This window comes from Arabidopsis thaliana (genome assembly GCF_000001735.4).
Source record: "Arabidopsis thaliana chromosome 1 sequence".
Lineage (NCBI taxonomy): Eukaryota > Viridiplantae > Streptophyta > Magnoliopsida > Brassicales > Brassicaceae > Arabidopsis > Arabidopsis thaliana.
The window spans coordinates 26,135,200-26,157,276 of NC_003070.9; the positions used below are offsets into that span (position 1 = coordinate 26,135,200).

General features: G+C 34.0%; 3 protein-coding genes, 1 long non-coding RNA gene, 1 other non-coding gene and 1 pseudogene across 12 annotated transcripts; 4 read left to right on the forward strand and 2 right to left on the reverse strand.

The window, feature by feature from the left end:
• The first annotated feature begins 6,526 nt into the window (after window positions 1-6,526).
• Window positions 6,527-8,339, forward strand: EXPA1 (expansin A1). Of its 5 annotated transcripts, NM_001198428.1 has the most exons (6): window positions 6,637-6,720; window positions 6,810-6,967; window positions 7,063-7,375; window positions 7,546-7,718; window positions 7,809-7,835; window positions 7,910-8,301. In NM_001198428.1, exons 2-6 carry the CDS (start codon window positions 6,835-6,837, stop codon window positions 7,999-8,001), a joined length of 738 nt encoding a protein of 245 aa, NP_001185357.1. In that variant the 5' UTR covers window positions 6,637-6,720; window positions 6,810-6,834; the 3' UTR covers window positions 8,002-8,301. The 5 variants fall into 5 exon arrangements, with proteins under 5 accessions (NP_849868.1, NP_001185357.1, NP_001319356.1 ...); NM_001334412.1 differs by having other exon boundaries at window positions 7,809-8,335; NM_179537.5 differs by having other exon boundaries at window positions 6,527-6,720; window positions 7,546-8,339.
• A 1,462-nt stretch (window positions 8,340-9,801) lies between these two features.
• On the reverse strand, window positions 9,802-12,552 carry AGL94 (AGAMOUS-like 94). 3 transcript variants are annotated; one of them, NM_105623.5, is made up of 11 exons: window positions 12,131-12,552; window positions 11,776-11,961; window positions 11,633-11,689; window positions 11,511-11,529; window positions 11,352-11,419; window positions 11,220-11,235; window positions 11,081-11,142; window positions 10,898-10,994; window positions 10,760-10,816; window positions 10,214-10,678; window positions 9,802-10,115 (listed from the first exon to the last, which is right to left on the reverse strand). In NM_105623.5, the coding sequence occupies exons 2-11, from the start codon at window positions 11,958-11,960 to the stop codon at window positions 10,107-10,109; spliced, it is 1,035 nt and encodes a 344-aa protein (NP_177113.3). In that variant the 5' UTR covers window position 11,961; window positions 12,131-12,552; the 3' UTR covers window positions 9,802-10,106. The 3 variants fall into 3 exon arrangements, with proteins under 3 accessions (NP_177113.3, NP_001322116.1, NP_001322115.1); NM_001334413.1 differs by having other exon boundaries at window positions 9,802-10,678; NM_001334414.1 differs by lacking the exons at window positions 11,511-11,529; window positions 11,633-11,689; window positions 11,776-11,961; window positions 12,131-12,552 and having other exon boundaries at window positions 9,845-10,115; window positions 11,352-11,463.
• A 269-nt stretch (window positions 12,553-12,821) lies between these two features.
• AT1G69550 (disease resistance protein (TIR-NBS-LRR class)) lies at window positions 12,822-18,401 on the reverse strand. Its single transcript, NM_105624.5, has 4 exons — window positions 17,505-18,401; window positions 16,324-17,428; window positions 15,932-16,225; window positions 12,822-15,769 (listed from the first exon to the last, which is right to left on the reverse strand). Exons 1-4 carry the CDS (start codon window positions 18,173-18,175, stop codon window positions 13,637-13,639), a joined length of 4,203 nt encoding a protein of 1,400 aa, NP_564971.2. The 5' UTR covers window positions 18,176-18,401; the 3' UTR covers window positions 12,822-13,636.
• Window positions 12,857-13,097, forward strand: AT1G09067. Its single transcript, NR_139556.1, has one exon. It is a non-coding gene; the product is annotated as an other RNA (long non-coding RNA).
• AT1G69543 lies at window positions 13,238-13,582 on the forward strand (annotated as a pseudogene). Its single transcript has one exon.
• Window positions 18,402-18,429: 28 nt separating the features above from the next.
• Window positions 18,430-18,975, forward strand: AT1G09835. The gene has a single exon (NR_143534.1). It is a non-coding gene; the product is annotated as an uncharacterized misc_RNA (transcript).
• Window positions 18,976-22,077: the final 3,102 nt, after the last annotated feature.

Consider the following 22,077-nt stretch of genomic DNA (forward strand, 5'->3'; position numbering starts at 1 on the left):
TTGGAGATGCAACTTGGTTTTAAGTTTTTAACTTGGGCATGTGCCAACATAAGGCCAATATTTAAAGAGCCCCTTTGAAAAGGAACGTTTTTAAAAAGTCTTTTTAAAACCCACTCAGAAACAATGTGTAAATTCCTTTAACAAAATAAAAAGATAATAATAAATAAATAAAGATATATATATAATATACCGTTATGATCGATACCAAACTTAACGTTCTCGTCTAAATTTTGTCAAACAAAACAACATCCTTTATAAAAAACTTGTTTATGTCAGCTGATTTTTTTTGTTTAACTTTTAAATTGAACAATATCAATTGTGTCTGGTATTCGATTACAGTTCTTTAATTTTGTAAAAATTAACTAAAACAAAATTTACGTTGCTTCGATTATGTTCCGGTTGTAAAAATATTTGTTCGAATTGAGATTTCTTAAGAATTACCGAACTAAAACTGGAAATTTTGGTTCTCTCTAATTCGATTTAAAATGATTATTTCAGTTTTGGTGAGTTAGCTTTATTTTGTTTACGTAATCATTAAATGTATTTCATATATATATATATATATATATATCTAGTAACAATTATTAATCGTCAATGTACTTTGATTTATTCGTTTGGTGTTGTTTAGTTGCCCTAGTCTAGTTAGTTTTTAGTCTCGGTACAAAATATTTTGACCGTTAAATATAAAATAGAATTCGTTTGGTTTAGATTTTGACTAATTTCAATTCGGTATGCTTCGCGCTTTTTATGGCAATCCCTAAATTAACGGTCTTGAAAAATAGTTATAACGTCTTGATCAATGCGTTATCCAAATATGTGTAGTAATAACATTCAATCCATTCCGATCAATGATACAACAGCACTCAAGAGAGGCCATCGTCACCAGTCTGCAGTATCCACCACTCATATTAAAAAGAAGTTTGACTTGTCAAAGACATTCCACATTTATTTAAGATTTTAGGGATAACCTTTATGCCTTTTCAAAAATACTACAGTCAACATTATAAAAACATTAGAGCCAATTCAGAGATTTCTTTATGAATTAAAAAAAAGACAAAAAAAAAGTGATCTAATTTACCTTTGGGTTGATCTCGATGTGGTGATTATGTGTGTAACACATGATATATGTAGCAAGTACACAATGTCACTAAAAGTCTAAAACATGGATAATATAATGAAAACGATGAGCATTTTAATTGGATAACCTTAATATTGTCTAGGTTTTTAAAAAGTTACAAGAAAAAGGAAAATAGTTGACGGCATTTTCCTTTGGTGATAAAAAGCTGTATTCTATTACTCAAATGCGTTTTCGCTATTTCTTATCTTTTCTTTCCGTATATATGTATATATTTGCACAGGTTTCCGTATGATTTTTTTTCACACCTTTCAAGTTTGGGGGATTCCAAAAATTTAATGGTTTAGAATAGTTTCACGTAAACCAGGTAGGATAAATTACAAACCAAAAACCGGTATAATAAAATTGGTTCTTACTTATATATCTGGGTCAGGCAGGTTTAAGTGCGAGAGTAAAACTAGATGAACTTTTTAAATCATATTAAGGAAATATAAAAGACAATTTATAATATTTAATAAATATTTTGTCGTAGAAAGCGGCCCCGCGGATTACGGCTAATTTAAAGAGTAACCAAGCACGTGGATTTTGATTTTTGATTACATAACTTGTATCAGTGTATGTTTACGTCTTATTTTCTTTAATTGCCATAATCAAGATCATGCATCTCTTTTTCTAGTCGATCATAGACTATTAACTTAGGCTAATTTTTGGAAACTACAGCCACCCATTATCTTAATAAACCCATTGAAAGAGTTATAAATTTTGCATCAAAATGCATAAGAATTTTTATAATTAAGAAATTTTGTTTACTAAAAAATTATATAATTATACATAAAAAGTGATGGTAGCTTTACGGTTATATATCTCGTGATTAGTCAAGACCATATGTATTTATTATGTATACAATCTCTGCAGAATATATATACCTCATATATCACTATAATTTAGAAATTTATTTGAATGCTTAAATTTCTTCAATTATAATTAGAAGAAAAAAACTGAAAAATAGGAGATGTAAATCAATGTTAGTAAAATCCAGAAACCAAAAATGGCCACCGACGATGGAGGTGCTCTTCCAGAGGAAGATGTTGACTATTGTCTTAATCTTGTTTGGCCTAAAACGAATAGTAGCAACAAATTAACCTAATTTTCCTTTTCATTGTCATAATATATGGTAACATGTTAGTGATATAGAATGATGTGAACGTTGGTCCATAAGCTATCCGTTTGACGACGAGCTCATGTCTTAGTTTTATAGATTGAAAAGTACATTTTAACGATGTTTGGGAAGATCGACCAAGTTCAAGGATATGAGAATTTGTTCATATTCCCTTGCTTTTGTTATAACTATTATAGTATTATGTTTCATAGAGGAGCAACTGTATTTAATTTTCATAGAAGTTTTGTCAATACGTTAAAACAAATAATTAATTATTTTATTTTTCTGAATAGTGATTATATATGTTACCAGTCAGTCGGTCACATACATCATGCATGGCTTTGATAATATTTATGGCTAATTAACAAGCATAGGTAATCTTTTTCCAAACATACATAAAATGGGTATTTGAGAAAAAAAATTGGGGAGATTTGGCAAATAATAAATAAATAATTAATTAATCAAAAGAGTCGTAAGCATTTGCATGATTATGACTAAAGCACATGAAGCCGACTTTAAGATTTGATACATCTCACATGGTCATCACTATGGTGATAACGTCACCCACGTTTCCAAAAGTAATATTTCTCATCTTTCGCTAATTAAAACTATAGGCAAATAAACTAGTCTGTATTTAAGAATGTGAGACTAAATAAATTATTTACTAATAGGAATAATATATATTCCTACATGTGAATAGATAGGTTGGTTATACTACGAAGTTAAGGTGTGGTCTTGTTCATGTTCATCAAAAATAGTTCAATTATCTTTATACATTAAGGAAATTGTATACATTAATACATACACTGATACACATACGCTCGGCCCTTAAACGTATCGAGAGACTGAGTACAGTATGGAATACGTAGTTTGTTCACATAAAAAGTGACGGAATCTTCGTTGCAATGTCATGTTTTCTTTTCTTTTTCCGGACTATTCGTTGTAACGTACGTCAATTGTTAATCAAGATGTCTTAATTAATTAGGATGAGTAATGCGCTTTGCCTTATTTTTAGAAAACAATTAGATGTCATTTTACTTTTCGCAAACAAAAAAAGTTATTTTCGTAAAAGGCAATTCCGCATTAACATATATGATAGTTACATGGGATGGGGGCAAATGTGCATTAGTAATTAGTAAAATTTAAATCAAAGAAATTAGGAAAAGGACAAAAAGGAAGAAGCAAGTGTCTCGGTCCCTTTGCAGCAACAACAGTCGAAAGATAAATTTTTAGACCGGGTTGATCTATATTTCATATTTTATTGTCAAATTTTTTTTATATAAATAATATCGAGAGGAATTACTTCAGGCCAAGGCAACCATGTTTGTGATTTTTAGAGGATGATATTGGATTTCTTATGTCGATAATATACGATTCTCTTGTAAAATTTCAGGTGCTAGTAAAACAAAATATAACTAAAACTAAATTTTACGGAGTTTAAATGCGATTTATACAACTAAAATATCATCTATATTAATTTTTCACATACACATTTCTTAATATGTGTAACATCCTATATTGCATATAGAGATTAATAGAGGATGTTATAGGTTATAAACATGTCTATGTGTATTTTATTTTTATTAGATAACTGAATAAATCACAGAATCTACATTGCTATCAAAAACATTTACGCTAAACAGATATGACAACTCTTAAATCACTTAATAGTCAGTTATGTGGACGAAGCCGAGTATTAAGGTGAGCAAGAAAAAAAAAACACAATTTTAAACACACGAATTTTGTTTTAAATGGGACAAACCTAGAAAAAGAATTACGAATTTACACCATATCTTTTGAGTTTTGAGACATTTACTACTAAACACATACGTTGGTTGCTTATATTTGTTATATTAACTCAATCATTTATGCATCAGTAGAGTCTTAGTTAGGTGATTATCTAATCCAAGAAGTAAAAGTTGAATCGTGAGCTGAGATAAAATATTCCAAATATAGCATTGGACCGTGAAATTGGAATCTTGGGAAACCCCTCGACGACTAGAAATTAGTTTCGAATAAAAATGTTAAAATATAAAATGATTCTGAAGACACAAAGTTGGTTAAGGTCGTTAAAACCGGCTTCGGGAAGCTTTGATTTTGTTTTAATTTTGATATTATTCTTTAGAAATTTGCCATTGTTCCTACCATCACGCTAATGCTTATGAATATTTTTATACACGGAGACAAATATGCGCAAAGAGTGGTTGTCTGATTTACATCAGAGTATCAGACTACGAAAACAACAGATGATAATATATGTATAATTAGAATATAAATTAACTATGTCTAAAAAAAAACTAAAAAAAAAACTATGTCTCGCAGAATGAATTTAGTTTCTACATAGATTTATTTATATGCATAAACTAATTAATAAAACCTATATTGACAATTGCTCTTTATTTTCTGACTTATATGCATGTGTAAGTGTTAAAAAAAAAACTAAAAAACAATTGTATGCGAAGCACACAAAGACATCCACATGCATATATTGACAAATGACAATTACTCTTTACGATTGTCGTCGTCATGACTGTTTACTTAAGCGTGTAAGTGGCATAAATTATTTATCCACAAATTATTTAAGCGTTTATATTAAGGCACCTCCATCAGTAATATTTCTTCTACTAGATACTTATTATTAAAATAATATAAAGTGATGAAAAAGAAGAGAGAAATGAAAATCGTCTCTGTTTTCAGAAACTTTGAGAGATGTTTCTGGTCACGTGTTTTTCCAAAAATAGTTGATTTTATTTTTTAAATTAAAATTTAATACTTTATCTGAATTTAATTAAAATAAATAATATTTTATTCATAAGAAACTATTTTTTGAAAATCAACCGATGTAGATGGCCTTAGTTCTATATATTTATATATATTCAAATTTTATGTTTATATCAAATTTAAGAATCGTTTTTCACTTTTTCTAGACAATCGTTTTTTCTTTGGTAAAATGCAAAACATAATTCTTTCTTTTCCATTATAAGATGTTTAAACATACGTGATTTTATGTATTTAACATGTACCGCATGTTAACGTTTGGAGAAGAATGACGATGAACAAGTAATGATTATTAGTTGTTACACTAATCATTTGTAGATGAAAATCATTATCAAACACAATTCAAAGAGGACATATTCGTGTCAACTTTCTTCTGCTCATCTATCAATACATGCTTACAACGTTAGCTCGAAACGGCGTCTGTCATCCACATGCGGAGCTATCTCTGTGTTTTTCATTTATTTATCTTCTACTTATTAATAGATTTTTGTTTTGTTTCTCTCAGAAAATATTACTAATTGTTAAAAGATGATTATTTTGAAGAACTAGCAAACGGACCGTCCATGATATTTTGTGGACCATGTTTTGAGCTGAAATTACGGAAACTTGGCCGTCGATTTCTGCCGTTGAACTTCTTCACCTTATTAAATTTAATGTGCATTTATTTTCTCGATATGCAAACTAAAAAAATGTGACTCTAAAAAAAATCTATCTAACCCTAATAAATACATTTGCAGAAACACCGTAGAAGCTCCTTAAAAGTTAGATACTTCATCACCAAACACATGTAAAAATTTTATTTTGTCATTAAGTAATTCAATATATGTACTTCCAGCGACATTTTTTCTCATAAACCAGACACGACTTCTTCATCGATCGTACATAGGTTTGATGATTTTTTAAAATAAATAATAAGATGGTTACGCATCGAAACATTAGATTGAGATAAACAAACGACAAAGCTATACGTGTCGTGGTACATCGATCTCAAAGCAGACCACTATGACCCACTTGGATTTCAACTTGAATTTTCTTTGTCTTTATGATATTTTCTTTGCTTTTCTTTTGAATATTCAATTTCACACTCAGTAATAAAACTTTCTCCAGCCTCCATATTGACCTTAATCCATTACTTCTACATACTATACCAAATTCAAAATTTAGAACTACCTATTTTGTAGACTAAAACTTTCTCAAGCTTAAATTGTTTCTTGATAGACTAAATATATTATCCCAAGGTAAAGTTGGTGTTTATGTGTGTTTGAAGGCGCCTGAAAAAAATAGAAACCACACGACTCGTCTTGTATGTAGCTCACATGTGTCTTTGCCTCTTTGCTTTTTCATGCCATTAAATATTAAATCTTCAGCGGTTTTTGGTCCCCAACAATAAAAATATATTTTCTTACTATATTCTATAGTTCATTAATATTACATTGAATAAACCTAATGTTTTTTAATATGAAAAACCAGAAAAATAAAATTGCATTCGGAGTTTTGGTCTTGTTTTGAAAAGAAAAGAAAAAAGTGGAAGCTAGTTGCATTAACATTAAACAGTGGCAAAAACGTAAATCATTCACTCACTAAGTTTTTCTATAAATTGAACTACTCCCCTCCTCTGCTTTTTCCAATTCTAAACCAAACAACAGATTCTCATAATCATCTCTTCTTTTTTCCTCTTTACGAAAAGAAGAAAGATCAAACCTTCCAAGTAATCATTTTCTTTCTCTCTCTCACACACACACATTCACTAGTTTTAGCTTCACAAAATGTGATCTAACTTCATTTACCTATATGCAGGTTTACACAAAAAGAAAAAAGAACGATGGCTCTTGTCACCTTCTTGTTTATTGCTACCCTTGGAGCAATGACGTCACATGTCAATGGTTACGCCGGAGGAGGTTGGGTCAACGCACACGCCACATTCTACGGTGGTGGTGATGCTTCCGGCACAATGGGTATATTTCCTTGAACCTTCTCTCACAAGTCACAAGGCTTTAAAGCTTTCAAGATTTTTCCTTTACCACAATTCTTATGAAATTTTGGGTTGCAGGAGGTGCTTGTGGATACGGAAACCTATATAGCCAAGGCTATGGAACCAACACGGCGGCGCTAAGCACGGCTCTATTCAATAATGGTCTAAGTTGTGGTGCTTGCTTCGAGATAAGATGTCAAAACGATGGAAAATGGTGTCTTCCTGGCTCAATTGTCGTCACAGCCACAAACTTTTGCCCTCCTAACAACGCCTTACCGAACAACGCAGGAGGTTGGTGTAACCCTCCTCAGCAGCATTTTGATCTCTCTCAGCCCGTATTTCAACGCATCGCTCAATACAGAGCCGGCATTGTCCCCGTCGCTTACCGAAGGTAAAACCTAAAAAAACATAGCTGCTCTGTTTTTACCTCAAAACAGAGTATGCGACTGAATAAAAAATGAACATGAAACAGAGCTGCTCTGTTTTTCTTCCAAAACAGAGTATAGTGTATTATTGGAATCTTACTCCGTTTTCAACTTTTTGTTGTTGTGTGTTTAACAGAGTGCCGTGCGTGAGAAGAGGAGGAATAAGGTTTACGATAAACGGACACTCTTACTTCAACCTAGTTCTGATCACTAACGTCGGAGGAGCCGGAGATGTTCACTCAGCGATGGTTAAAGGTTCAAGAACTGGATGGCAAGCGATGTCAAGAAACTGGGGACAGAACTGGCAGAGTAACTCTTACCTTAACGGACAATCTCTCTCATTCAAAGTTACAACAAGCGATGGCCAAACCATTGTCTCTAACAACGTTGCTAACGCAGGCTGGTCTTTCGGCCAGACCTTCACAGGTGCGCAGCTACGTTAGGAAGAGTGATTCGGTGAAAATTCATCTCATTGATCGTGTGGTATTGACGTGTTGTAGTAGAAGCAGTTAGAGAGAGGGGCATGATAGTAATTTGGTCCTTTCTTTCAATTGAGGTTAACCTAAAAAGAAGTGGTGCTTCGAGTGCTTGATTTTGCACGAGGCCTTGATGATGTCATCTTTTGGGAACCTTTTCTTATCTTTCTTCATTTTTATTGGTAAGGTTTTATGTTATACTGATGCAGAGGTGGTATTGAGTTGAAGTACCACCCGCTAGTAGTAGTAGTAGTCTCTCGTGTCATTTGTATCCCTTCTCGAAGCGAGAGGGAGAGTTTTAGATTTTATTAATCTCGTTAAAGTCATTTGTATGTTGTAAATTTTTCAATTTCTACAAGTAAGAAATATTGGAGATTTGTTTGTTATATACTTTGTGTAATAAATTATATTCATATAAGAGATCAGAAACAAGATCGGCATGTTTTTGTTTACTTTTGTTCCACGTCCGGCATATATTTAGAATTCACATGAATTGCATTGATAAAGCATATATTTTCATTTGTTAAGAATTTAAACACTGTAATAGATAGTTAAATTTAACTTTACGAAAGAGTTTACAAAAAGTACTTCAAGAACGAGAAATTATCAATTGTCAAATCTAGACTAACCTATCAAAGAATTATCTCGGACAAGTAGTAGTTTTACTTGTATTGTATTTGCTTGCATGTGAAGAGATATGGTTATTTGATGATCTTAACTATATGGTAGGTATTATGGTGAATTATATTAAGAAATGTTTTCGTGAAAAATATATATTCGTCACACATAGTCACATGTATGAAAGCCTAGTTGTAACCGCCCGCCCACTCTTTTCAAAACGTAATAGATTCGTTTGGAAGTTATAACTATGAAGACATCTTTTTTCTAGACTCGACAATATTAGCAATTTATTCGTCACCCATCTGCATGTAAATATATAATGGTCGCGTGTATTGACATATTATTATTTGTCAAAATATATTTGTGCATATGAACAAATGTATTACATAAGTCGGAAAAATAACAGTAACGTTAGAAAAAATATAAACGAAAATAAGATATGTCGCTTCATTAATATACTTTTCTTTTTCCCACCATCAAAATATATTTAGCTAACTAATTCGATCATTTTTTTTTTCTTTTTTCAATCAACATTATAATAACATTAGCGTCTTTTTCTCTTTGATTAATTTGCAAATGTATAAGAGATTACATATGAGAAAATCCATGAAAAAAAAGAAACGAAGCAAAAAAAAAAACATAATGTAGTTTGTTGACAGGTTATTTTGGCCAGCAAATCTGCATATCTAATAGATTTTCTATACGTGGTTTGTAGACAAAAAAAAATACGAAGCATTTTGCGGGAAAAAATCCAACTGATTTGAAAGAATAAAAAATCAGCCATCAGAATAATAATAAGAAATTAACTATACTATACTGCAAATAGCATGTTGTGACAAAAAGAAAACAAAAAAGAAGAATGACGTGCACGTAGTAGTAACAGTAATCACGAGTGATACAGAATAACCGAAGCCATGTGCTTTTCTGACAATATTTTGTTCTAACTACCCACATGAGTACCTATGGGTCCCCGCAGACTCGAAACGCTAACCAACATATTTCACATCGTCCATTTTCTCAACGGGCCTTATTTAGCCCATTCTCTCATTTTAAGCATTCACTGAGCACTCTTCCTTTATGAGATTCAACAACTCCAAACTATTATCGGGAAATTGCATGAACACTTTCGAAATGACTATTCAGTTTTCTCTGTTTACTACTCTTCTATCATTTGATGGGGACAAAATGAATACTTCATCAGTTCATCTTAAATATTACTTTTCTTCAAATTATAATAAACTCTTGATGTGGTGGTTGCAGTGTAGTTAAGGATTTGGAAACTGCAAATCAAAATTTTTCTAGCCAACTCATATTATGTTATTTTATAGATGCGTAAGCAGAGGTAAACGCATTTATTTACATCTCTCGTTCACAGCTTAGACTTGTATTATAAATAGTATATAACCGAGAAACAATACTTTGCTTACGCTTTTTGGAGATGACTCTCGAGTTACAAGTAACTTAAAATAGTATCATCTAGTGTAGTATGTGTCCATGTAACCTATCAATCCTAGCTTCTTCGGCATTTATGACTCGTTGATACAAAGACAAGGCGCGTTTTCGGATCAATGCGTCTTATGTTTTTTTCCGGAGCTACTTGTCAGTTTGGCTGTTGCATATTAGATATGTTCAGAAACAGTCAGCAAAACAAGACCAGTAATAACAGAGTTTTGAAAACAAATGAATGATGAACAAACCGTTATTTACCCAAAAATATAGAGGATCATCGAAGACCGCAACATAAGGTAATGTTTCAGAAGAAGCGCCGTTGTTTTTTCCTCCAATCTGAGGCTTATAAGAAGCTTCCAAGATCTGGCTAACGTAGTAATCCGCAGGACTGCCTAATAGATTCCACTCAGCTAGTTGCTTAAGCTTTTGATCATTTAAGAAACTGAGATTGCTGAATTGTTGGTTCGGATCAGCCGATGTCCCGGGAATGCTACCGGTTTCTAGTTTTTGTAAGATATCTGAGCTTTTACTAAAGAGTCCTGAGTAATTTCCAAGAGCTGAACTTGCAGAACACGTTATGTCCTTGTACATGTGATGAAGCTGCAGATTAGGGTCTTCTTCTTCTATAGGAACATTCATGTTTTCATCGGTACGAACCCATGAGAAATTCTCAAGTTGTTGCTCCATCTCCATTCCGAAATCTATATCTATTTCAGTCTGCAACTGCATAAACACAATGTTTTGGCTCTATGTTTATACATATCTCAAAACATCTTTATAATGTCCAGAGTGATGAATCCTTACCTGGTTTTTGCATTGTGAGGACATAAGTTGTTGCTGCTGACGTTGCGGCATGCTCGCCTATAAGTCGTAATAAGATGCATAAGTTTTGTTAAATGAGACCTTAACTCATTATTTGATTATTTGGGAGGAAGATCATACCTTACGACCATAGATTTGAGCCAGAGATTGTCTTAGTGAATGTTCTAGTTGCTGCAAAACATCTACGCTGTCGATATTATCTACATCGGTCCAGTAGCTATCTCAAAAAACCATGTAACTCACAAATTAGAATACCAAAACCAAAAGGAAGATTTAACTGAAGTAGATAGAAGATATTTGCACCTTAGTCGTGTGTGTATATCTGATAATTGTGTTTGCAGAAACCTGATTTTTTCGCTAAGCACCTGAAAATTCCCGTGTCGCGAAACGAATTAGAAGATACTTCAGAATCATTTATTAACATCATAGTAGTTGTACATACCTCAACTGTTGGTGTACTGTAAAAGAAAACAAAAACGAGTCACATTAGTAGTAATACACAACAACACTAAACAAGAACAAACAGAGAAAGAGTTCAGAAAGAATCTCATATTCTTGATATAATATAACACACCTAATTCTGTCTAGAAACTTTGATATATCTATATCGTGGTTAGCTTTCATGAAAGTTTTCCTCAAGGCCTAAGATATTATGAAAAAGAAATAGTATTAATGATAGTTTAGGAGATGAGAAGAGAAGAGAGACTAAACAGAGCCAAGAACCACTACTTACTTCAAGGTTTTCCAACTTCCTGTTCAAACGTAGACAAAAATCGAAGAAGTTATATGTTCAGTGTAATGTCAACGCAGAAAGATTCTAGATCCTAGAAATGTGTAAAAGTGAAGAGAAGAAACCTCTTTGCTCTTTCTTGAGGAGAGAGTTGAGCAAACTTAGCAATGACTTCTCCAATGCTAAACAAAACCCAAAAAACAGAACATCAAACTAAACAGAACAATGTGAAAGATACTTTGGTATTAAAAAAAAAGTGTGATCAGACCTGTGTTTGCCTATGCAAATTGAAGCCTTTCCCATGGGAGAAAACATGAGAAGCACAACATCTATGTCGCATAAGATCGATAACTCCTTAGCCTTTTTCATAATCCCATGTCTCCTTTTCGTATACGTACATTGACGTCCATTCATGTTCTGTAGTTTCTTTATCTTTAGCTTCACTCTACCCATCCTGCATAACTTATGACCCACTCATATGAACAAAGAGAATACAACACACATTTTGAAACTAACAATGAGCAACACCAAGAATCAATGGAATAGCAAACGATACCCACTTGGCCACTTCAAAGATTCATACTTTTGTCAATAAAATCCCCAAGAAGGAAGAGAAAACTTACCTAATTTAAGACAAAACAAAACTTTCCATGAATCAGATGCTGAACATAAAAACTTTCCTTATGAGGAAGAAAGAAAAAAAGAGAGAAAAGGACAACAAAAAAAAACAGAGCTTTTGGAAACGAAGAGAGATTGTGAAGGAGAGAGAAGAAATAGGTATTGATTGGGAGACCAAAAAAATCGGAAATTAGGGTTGGAAGCTAGAGACTAGGGAATTTGGGATCGTTTCCATTAATTTTCATCTGTTACTTCACAGAACAGAAACAACGACTTACCCGCTTTCTTTTTTTATTGGACCACTCATTTGGGCTAACCACCAAAGTAAATCAGTTACTAGAAGCTACTAACCGACGTTTCACGTGTCAAGCTCATCGGGTTTCGTTTCCTAGGAATGTGGCACTTAGATCTGATGAGGATGGTGCCGTAACGGCGAACTAAGCACCTTACGGTTGAGAATCATACGGTCTACACGTGTTGATTAGTTTTATATAAACCGTTGTTTCTTTTGTTTTATATTTCACGTGTGTTTTTTCTTGAACCATCTATGTTTTGTATAGTACATGCTTATTAGTATGTTTTGATGATTTCAGATATTTGGTAAAAGAGATTTTTAAAAAAGAAAAAAATTGGTTCATACTTTTAGAAAGTGTGATTAGAAACTGGATTTCTATGTTGGTGGGGGATTAATAAGCCTGTATTTGTCAACCAAGAAACTGAATTCGACTTAAACTTTTGTTGATCTCTCACTGTAGAGACATGTTTAATGATTTCGATTTGAACTCCAACGGTTGCAAAACATAAATACAGTATATGGACATAGACAATAAAATCACGTATTATATAGAACCTTCGACGTGAGCGTCCTCTTCCAAGAGTGGGCGTATCCCGTATTCACCTATCTCCCAGTCGTCATTTAAGTTGAATTCGAACTCAAACAAAAGCTCTATGGATTCCACACCTCTTGCTTCAACTTCGAATGTGTACAGAGGCTCTGTTAAAAGTGGATATAGAGTTGGGCTTTTTAAACTATACTTGCGACCACTCTGTTTCTCTACGATGGTAAGATATACGTACCCCCAGTTCTCACAGTCAATTTTGTCACCCTTTCTAACCAGCAAGATCCAATCTCAAGACTTTCTTCTTCTTCTTCCTCTTCTTATTCTTCCATAGAAGCCGCGAACCAAGACCTGATCAGATTCTAAAACAATGTAGAGCAATATCTTCCGACACAAGTCATGGAAAGATCCACTAACAACACAACAACAAAGACCTCGAGCCCTAATAAACCTCCTTACAGAATCCCTTCACATGTTTTCGCAAGAACAACCTCTACAGCTCCAGTTGAATGGAGCATTGTCTCCAATGAATCTCTTTTCAGTATCCATATTGGTAATAATAGCTTCACGTTTCCTCAGCATCCTTCACCAATAACTTCTCTTTTACCATCACCAATAACTGTGTTACAAACATATATACCGTATATGGAAATAGACAATACAATCACGTCATTATATAGAACTTTCGACGTGAGTGTCCTCCTCCAAGAGTGGGCGTATCCCGCATTCACCTATCTCCCATTTTTTCCTGCCGAATTGGAACTTAATGACAAGCTCTACGGATTTCACACCTTTTGCTTCGATTTCGAATGTGTACAGATGCTCAGTTAAAAGTGGATATAGAGTTGGGCTTTCTAAACTATACTTGCGACCACTCTGTTTCTCTAGGACGGTAAGATATACGGACCCCCATTCCTCACAGTCAATTTTGTCACCCTTTCTAACCAGCAAGATGCAAGCTTTAAATCTACAAGATGTACGACAATGCCTCTCATTCAACTTCACTGCCAGAGAACCTCCAGTGGTAGCTCGGTAAGTGAAAAACGCAGGCACTTCTCTACCTGGTAACATCGTGTAGTTACTTGTCGATGTCTGGACGATGATATCTCTCCCTTTTTCATTCAGTTTCCAGCAGTCAATAAATTTGAGCCAAACTTGGGGATTCGGAAAGGAGCAAGCAAGTGTCTCCAAGGACTCACATGATTCTGCAACTAAAACTGATAAGGAATCTGGAAGCTGCGGGAGTGATACCAGCTTCGTGCATTTGTTGAGATCCAATTTCTTGAGATTAATGAGATTCCCAATAGATGAAGGAAGCTCTACTAGGCTTGAGCATTCACTAAGATACAGTTCCTGGAGATTAATGAGATTCCCAATAGATGAAGGAAGCTCTACTAGGCTTGAGCATTCACTAAGATACAGTTCCTGGAGATTAATGAGATTCCCAATAGATAAAGGAAGCTCCACTAAGCTTGAGCATCCACTTAGATCCAATTTCTTGAGATTAATGAGATTCCCAATAGATGAAGGAAGCTCCACTAAGCTTGAGCATCCACTTAGATCCAATTTCTTGAGATTGAGATTCCCAATAGATGAAGGAAGCTCCACTAAGCTTGAGCATCCACTTAGATTCAATGTCTTGAGATTAATGAGATTTCCAATAGATAAAGGAAGCTCCACTAAGCTTGAGCATCCACTTAGATCCAATTTCTTGAGATTAATGAGATTCCCAATAGATGAAGGAAGCTCTACTAGGCTTGAGCATTCACTAAGATACAGTTCCTGGAGATTAATGAGATTCCCAATAGATGAAGGAAGCTCTACTAGGCTTGAGCATTCACTTAGATTCAATGTCTTGAGATTAATGAGATTTCCAATAGATAAAGGAAGCTCCACTAAGCTTGAGCATCCACTTAGATCCAATTTCTTGAGATTAATGAGATTCCCAATAGATGAAGGAAGCTCTACTAGGCTTGAGCATTCACTAAGATACAGTTCCTGGAGATTAATGAGATTCCCAATAGATGAAGGAAGCTCTACTAGGCTTGAGCATTCACTTAGATTCAATGTCTTGAGATTAATGAGATTCCCAATAGATGAAGGAAGCTCTACTAGGCTTGAGCATTCACTAAGATACAGTTCCTGGAGATTAATGAGATTCCCAATAGATAAAGGAAGCTCCACTAAGCTTGAGCATCCACTTAGATCCAATTTCTTGAGATTAATGAGATTCCCAATAGATGAAGGAAGCTCCACTAAGCTTGAGCATCCACTTAGATTCAATAACTTGAGATTAATGAGATTTCCAATAGATGAAGGAATCTCCACTAGGCTTGAAATTCTTTTTAGGTATAGTATCTTGAGACTAATGAGATTTCCAATAGATGACGGAAGCTCCAGTAAACTTGAACATCCGTGGAAATAAAAAGCCTCGAGATTAATGAGATTTCCGATAGATGAGGGAAGCTCCACTAGGCTTGAGCATCCCATGAGATCCAATCTCGGGAGATTAATGAGATTTCCGATAGATGAGGGAAGCTCCACTAGGCTTGAGCATCCCATGAGATCCAATCTCGGGAGAGTAATGAGATTTCCAATAGATGAGGGAAGCTTCAATAGGCTTGAGCAACCTTGTATATCTAAGCTCTTGATATTAGTAGCATTCCCAATAGAGGAAGGAAGCTCTATCAAACTTGAGCAATCGGAAAGAACCATTTCTAGGAGATTAATGGCTGTTGAGAGATTAGGAAGCTCTTTCAAATGACTAGAATAACGTAAATCCATCACCTTGAGATTGACAAGCGGCTGTAATGACCAAAAGAAAAAAATGCAACACAAGAGAACAACTTAAATGCCATTTAAAGGCTAAAATCATGTTTTTTCATCTTTATTTTTGAAACTAACAATTTTATACAAAAATAGAAATTAAAATAAAATAAATTTCATAAAAGAATGGTAAATGCTTACTTGAATTCCTTCCCACAGTTTCTCGAGCTCACTGTGTTTCAATATTATCTTGACAAGAAACTTCAGATTAAACTTAGAAGGCAAACTTGTCATCGGATAGTAATCCCAATGTAGAATTCTAAGTTTTGGAGGTAGATAGTTTAGACCTTGTGGCAAGTGCAATCTTCCATAAGAATTTTCATCGAATCTAAAAAATTGAAGATTAGACATTCCTTCAAAAACTCTATCACTTATATTTAGTTCGTCCATGCTCCAATAAACTTCGAAATTTATGCCTATAACACTTTCACTTCCCTAATAAAATACACAAATATAAAAGTAAAGGTGGTTAGTAATCAAACGTATTAAATTTGTATATGAGTAAAGGAACTGAAGGATAAATGACAACTTACTGTATGACTAGTAAGTACTTCACAAATCTCCTTTCCATCAACTAGAAATTGACGTTTCCCAGGTTCATAAACGGATTGGTTACGAACAATTTCTCTACCCAATTGAACTAGTAGATTATGCATCGGTTGAGTTAAATCCTCGGATATGAGAGATCTTTGAACTAAGACCTGAAGCCCTCGCTGCACGTTTGAGAATTTGTGACGAAGAGTATCTTCAAAGGTATGATCAATGCCTTCGTCGTTAAAAAAACATGCTATATGGAGAAACAAATCTTTGTCTTCGTCGTCCAAGACATCGTAACTAAATTTTAAAATGCTCCCTATTTCTCCGTCAAGGCGAATCCGTAACCTTGGTAGTTCCCCTTTCCAATCTTCCTTGGACATTCCCCGGAAATGAGAACCCATAACCCTAAGTCCCAAAGGGAGATTACCAGCAAGTCTTGTAACTTTCGTAGCAAGCTTCTCGAAACCATCATCAGGGGAATCATGACCAAAAGCATGGATGCAGAAGATTTGAAGAGCCTCATGATCTGGTGGAAAATCCACATTGTAAATATGTTTGATCTGAAACGCCTTCAAAAGTTGTTGATCTTGTGTTGTGATGATAATACGAGATCCAGGACCGAGGCATACCGCCTTTGGCATGGCAAGTAATTGTACTAATTGATCCACCCCATCAAGAACAATAAGCACTTTCTTTCCCATCACAAAGTTTTGCGCAGTTCCTAACTGATGAATCTTGATATCCTCTTGGTTAATCAATTGAGCTAGAAATTGCTGCTCTAATTGCAACTTCACATCGTGATCATCAGAACAAATTGGTCTTGTATAACTTGGTTTGAATTTCATGAAAACACTCATTTGAAAACCATCAGAGATTTGATTATGTAGAACTCTAGCAATAGTGCTCTTACCAATTCCAGAAGGACCTGAAATACCAACCGTCCTCCTTTCATCTGTTGAATCGAGGCAAAGCAACTGTTTCATCTTTTCTATATGAGCTTTCATCCCAATCAAACCTTCAAACCCACTGAACGGTGAGGAATTAATCAATCTTTTGGAAATTTCAATGGCAATTTCTTCAATCATGGCAGCTTCATTTTCCCTACCAAAAAAAACACAGAGAGGATTAGTACATTTTCCTCTAATGTGTTGAAAGATTAAGAGCAAAGTAGACGAACCAGTTTCTTGAATCGTAACCAGCAATTGTAGCAACCTCCTCAAAAGCTTGTCTCCATCTCATAATATTCTCCTTTGTTCTACCCTTACAAGTTTTCTGAAAGACAGCTCCAAATTCTCCGGTAAGCTTCTTAACATGGGATGGATCAACTTCATAGAAAATGGCAAACACTGTTAGACCAAACTCTTTCTTGCATTTCATAATCTCCACCAATTCTTCAAGACACCACTTTGAAGAAGCATAGTTCCTCGAGAGCAGAACAATTGCGATCTTAGATTCTCTAATGGCCTTAATGAGTTCAGGACCGATGGATTCTCCTCTCCTAATCTCATTATCGATGAACGGAGTGATTCCTTTTCTCCGAAACTCCTTTTGAATGTGACTGAGAAAGTTTCTGCGAACGTCATCCCCACGGAAGCTTGGAAATACATGGTGAGTCCCGGTGCAAGACAAAGATGATGGAGGAGAAGTTGAAGAAGACGGATGAGATGTTGAAGAAGACAACGTAGATGGAGGAGATGTTGAAGACGCCAAAGACGATGGAGGAGATGTAGAAGAAGAACCCACATCTTCGTTTTCTTGATGGATTCTCAACTTTCTAAGAAAGATGAAGAAGCCTATTGCAAAAGCAGCAGCAACAATGGTAAGGAAAAAAGAAGAATCCATTAGCATAAGACTGAGAGAGGATCAAGATCAACAGAGATTTTTTACTTCTCAGCAAAGCTATACGAAGGATGAATGAACAAAGATGGATTTGTGATACATTATTGAACACATTATCTTGACTCCATTGACTCAACGCTACAGTAAGTCAATAGCAAGCTTCACGGATGTTTACTTTTGTGTGGTCGACAAGGAATTGAGAAAAAAATATAATGTATATAGATCAGATTAATACGTTATGGGCTCAATGGGCTTGTATAATTAATGGACTATCTAATTATGCTAAGCCTTTTAATGAAAAAAAGTATAACAAAAGGAGGGGTTTTGGATTTTGGTACATTGGTTTCGATGAAATCAATCCAGAATGTGGCGAACCGGTTTACCATTGTGGATGAGAACCGGAATCTGAACCGGTTCGTAGAATCTTGTTCGTTCTCTTCTTCTCGTATAAACAATTGATGAAAACTGAAATACATTTTAGAAGCGGATCGGAGTCGTTGATCACGCTGGAGTCTATTCGGGAACCTACGATGAGGATTACGTCGCTTCTGTTGGTTGCAGCGCTGAAGGAATTTGTAGAGAAAATCAATTGCGGAAGAGGAAGGAGAGAAGCAGCAACGATGAGGATGATGATAAACACTATGGGCTTTTAATGTGTAATGTATGCTTTTAGGCCCAAAATAACCCAATAATAGACACTAGGATTTATTTATCAAAGTGTAACATTATGGGCTTTTATGTGTAATGTGTGCCGTAATGTATTTTTTCTTATTTGCGATGAGAGTACATCATATTTGAATGACAAATTGATTTCGATGCGATTTGAGTGTGGTTAGAAAACCAAATTACCAAATTAGTCTAGTTATATTATTTTTTGTATTTTCAATTTACATAATAATATAAAACAGTACTTGAATTTAATTTATAATATAAAACATTACTTGAATATTTGAAAAGCAATACATAAATATCACAGAGAAATTAATTAGTAAAATTAGAATTAATTTTTGTGTTTAAAATGAAAGAAACTAATAATGGTAATTAATTAATATTGTTTAAATTAATAAGAAAGAAAATTAGTCTCATTGAAGGACTTTGCTCAGCCTCTTTGCTTAAACTTATTCTCCTTATGCTTCTTCAATTTTTGGTACGGATTATCAGCTTGCTTATTCCAACAATTTATTCACAATTTCATGCAAATATCTATTGCCGATCGAATACTGAAACTTTGGAATGTTGTCGGTAAAAATTATAACCTCTCTAGACCAGGTTGAAAAAAATGTTGCAAAAAAATGTATAATCTAGGTGAAAACTTTAAAGAAGGCTAAAATTTCTTGCTCCTTTACGTGACAACTCATATACGTAGTTCTGTATTTGAATGTAATGAATGAGGCCACAACATCTATAGTGTTGATTGAAGGTACGGTTTTACATTTTTTGTTGGTTGTGTTGGTGATGATTTGAGGAGAAAAAGGTTATAAAATTTCCCAAAATAGAGCAATGGGGCTATGATAATAGACAGGTCATTATATTTAGGGAATTCGTTTCCCATATTTGAGAGATTGTTACTATTTGGTTAGCTTTCACATCATGAGGTTTTTGTTGACTCTAAGAACAGTGAGTCTTCTTCGTGTACATGTCCACATTGTTTTTAAAAAAATCCTCCTGTTTCAGTCTCTTGTTCATTTATGCGATCATCACTTGTTTTCCTGTTTTAATGTCCAATCCACCATGTTGTATAGTTTTTTCGGTCGGTTCGAAATCATCCTAAACCAAAAGCAGGTTGAATCCAATCAAATGAAACGTACTAAACTCGATTTTAGCGAAAGCTAGTTGAAAACTCTTAACTTTAAGTATAAAAACTTACAAGACACTTTTGTAACCTATGGAATTTGGGAACTCTAAACTAGTCTATGAAGTTTGTAGAATAATTCCATAGTTTTGTTTTTTAAAATCTCCGTATTATATTTTGATGAGGCTTTGTGCCTAGTAAGACCCAAAGCTAGTCTATTAAACTAGCTATTGCCTATGTTGGCTATGTCACTATGTGCTCCGAAATGATCGATGTATAATTGAGCAATGTGCGTGTGTTTAGGTATAGTAAAATGAGGAGCAGAGCATGCACGTACGTGTTGTTGAATTGATGGAACATGGTACGCTATAAAATCAGTTCGTGGTGTCGCATATTTGAAAATGAACCACAGTAGACTCGCAAAACATTTCTCTGTTGATATGAATTGGATCCTATGCATTAATTTCTGAATCTGTTTCCTTTCCCGACATTATATATTGTATATGTTCCACATTTAAAACTGAAAATTCAATTCTAATAATTCTATCCCCTACAGTTATTGAAACAGACGTCACCAAAAAAATCAACACCTTTTTTTAATGGCTTTTTATAAACGAACCCCGAAAACTTGTAAAAATAAAATAAAAAATACTTGTTAACTTAAATAAGTAGATAACATATACTTTTTTTTCTTTTCAAATGATAACAAAATAAAAGTGAAGGTAATTGGGTTGGGTGTAGATATCCTTAATTAACCTGCTAATGGTTAGTGTTACTTTGTTAGTGCGTATCTTTGAAAAAGTAACTATCCATTCTCACATCTACTGTATGACACAAATTTAGTGTAAATTAAGAAAGTATATATTCAAAGTTATTGACCAAGAAAAAAGGACCATAGGAAATGTTGAGTTAATCTCTGCAGATGGACCGTACAAGTCTGCAGCAAATACTCTGAATCTGAGATAATGTATTCCTCTGCCAATTGATATCTTTTTGGTCAAATAAATACATCTACGTTATGCTTAAAGTCTCACCAAACCTAGGTATTTCCTTTGTATATATGGGATAATATATGTTTCGTATATGCATTTATAGCTGCACAATTAATTAATAATAAAAAAAGAAATACTTTACATTCTTTTTTAAAATTGCATTATGGTGTTATGAATATTCATATTGCGACAGAAATTCTAACGATAATAACTTAATAAGTCTAGCCGATCCCTTAAAAAAATGATTTATAACAGCGAATTCTGCGACATATGGTTGGATAGTTAATTTTAAAATCAGTAAATGGTAGAATTGATATGGCAACAAGTAGTCAAGACTATATGAAAAACGGACTCGTTTGGGAAGATCATTAACATTCACATTATGAAGAGACCGGCTATGTACGTAGAAAGAGGGTTTCATATAAACCATCAAAATGTCGAGAGTGAGAGATAAATGGGGATTGGTGAAAAGACATGTGAAGTGTGCGTGAGAGATATAATTGTGGTTAGAAAATAAAAGACGCAAGAGTCAAATCAAATGTATGCTTTGAGCCTTTTTGGCTGTTATAGTTGGGACTACTTCAGATGTTTAGTTTCATCCTCATTACTATTTCCAATTTTCGGTAGCAACCAACAACAACAACAAAATCATTAATTATTTTTTTAAAAAAAAAAGATTCTGTAAATTGTAGGTTTCTTTGTAAAGGAAAAACAAATAAACAACCAATTTGTGATGGTTTAGTGGTTAATTCAAATTGGTTGTGAGATAGAATTCAAAACTTTGATAATGCATGAGCAGTGACCACTATGAATGTATTAAATGACAAGAATACCTAACGCTTAATTCATATGTATCAAGCGGAAAATAGTTAAAACTTGGGGTGAAATCGCCTTGTTACTTGAACAAAAAAGAAAAAGAAGAAGATCATATTCATAGTTCGAAATTCAAACAAGATAATACCAAGATTTTGTTTGGCAAGCAATCGTAGAATAATATGATGTTTTGTTTGGGGCAACAAAGAACAAAAGCAGTTGAACTAAAAAAAAAGATGTTTACGGATGTTTAACAACTTTTCATCTCTCTCCACTTTTCCAAACACATCTCCACTGCTCACAACGTAGGAAAC

Bases quoted from the DNA above. Each gene is read 5' to 3' on its own strand.
- AT1G69550 (NM_105624.5), bottom strand. From the start codon at position 18,175: ATGCTAATGGATTCTTCTTTTTTCCTTACCATTGTTGCTGCTGCTTTT. The intron at 16,226-16,323 runs GTAAGTTGTCAT...GTATTTTATTAG, and splicing joins AAGTACTTACTAGTCATACA to GGAAGTGAAAGTGTTATAGG. The intron at 15,770-15,931 runs GTAAGCATTTAC...TGGTCATTACAG, and splicing joins AACTGTGGGAAGGAATTCAA to CCGCTTGTCAATCTCAAGGT.
- AGL94 (NM_001334413.1), bottom strand. From the start codon at position 11,960: ATGGGTAGAGTGAAGCTAAAGATAAAGAAACTACAGAACATGAATGGA. The intron at 10,817-10,897 runs GTATGATCTTCC...TACGACTTATAG, and splicing joins CTCAAATCTATGGTCGTAAG to GCGAGCATGCCGCAACGTCA. The intron at 10,679-10,759 runs GTAAGGATTCAT...GTGTTTATGCAG, and splicing joins CCTCACAATGCAAAAACCAG to TTGCAGACTGAAATAGATAT.
- EXPA1 (NM_179538.1), top strand. From the start codon at position 6,835: ATGGCTCTTGTCACCTTCTTGTTTATTGCTACCCTTGGAGCAATGACG. The intron at 6,968-7,062 runs GTATATTTCCTT...TTTGGGTTGCAG, and splicing joins TGATGCTTCCGGCACAATGG to GAGGTGCTTGTGGATACGGA. The intron at 7,836-7,909 runs GTGCGCAGCTAC...GACGTGTTGTAG, and splicing joins TTTCGGCCAGACCTTCACAG to TAGAAGCAGTTAGAGAGAGG.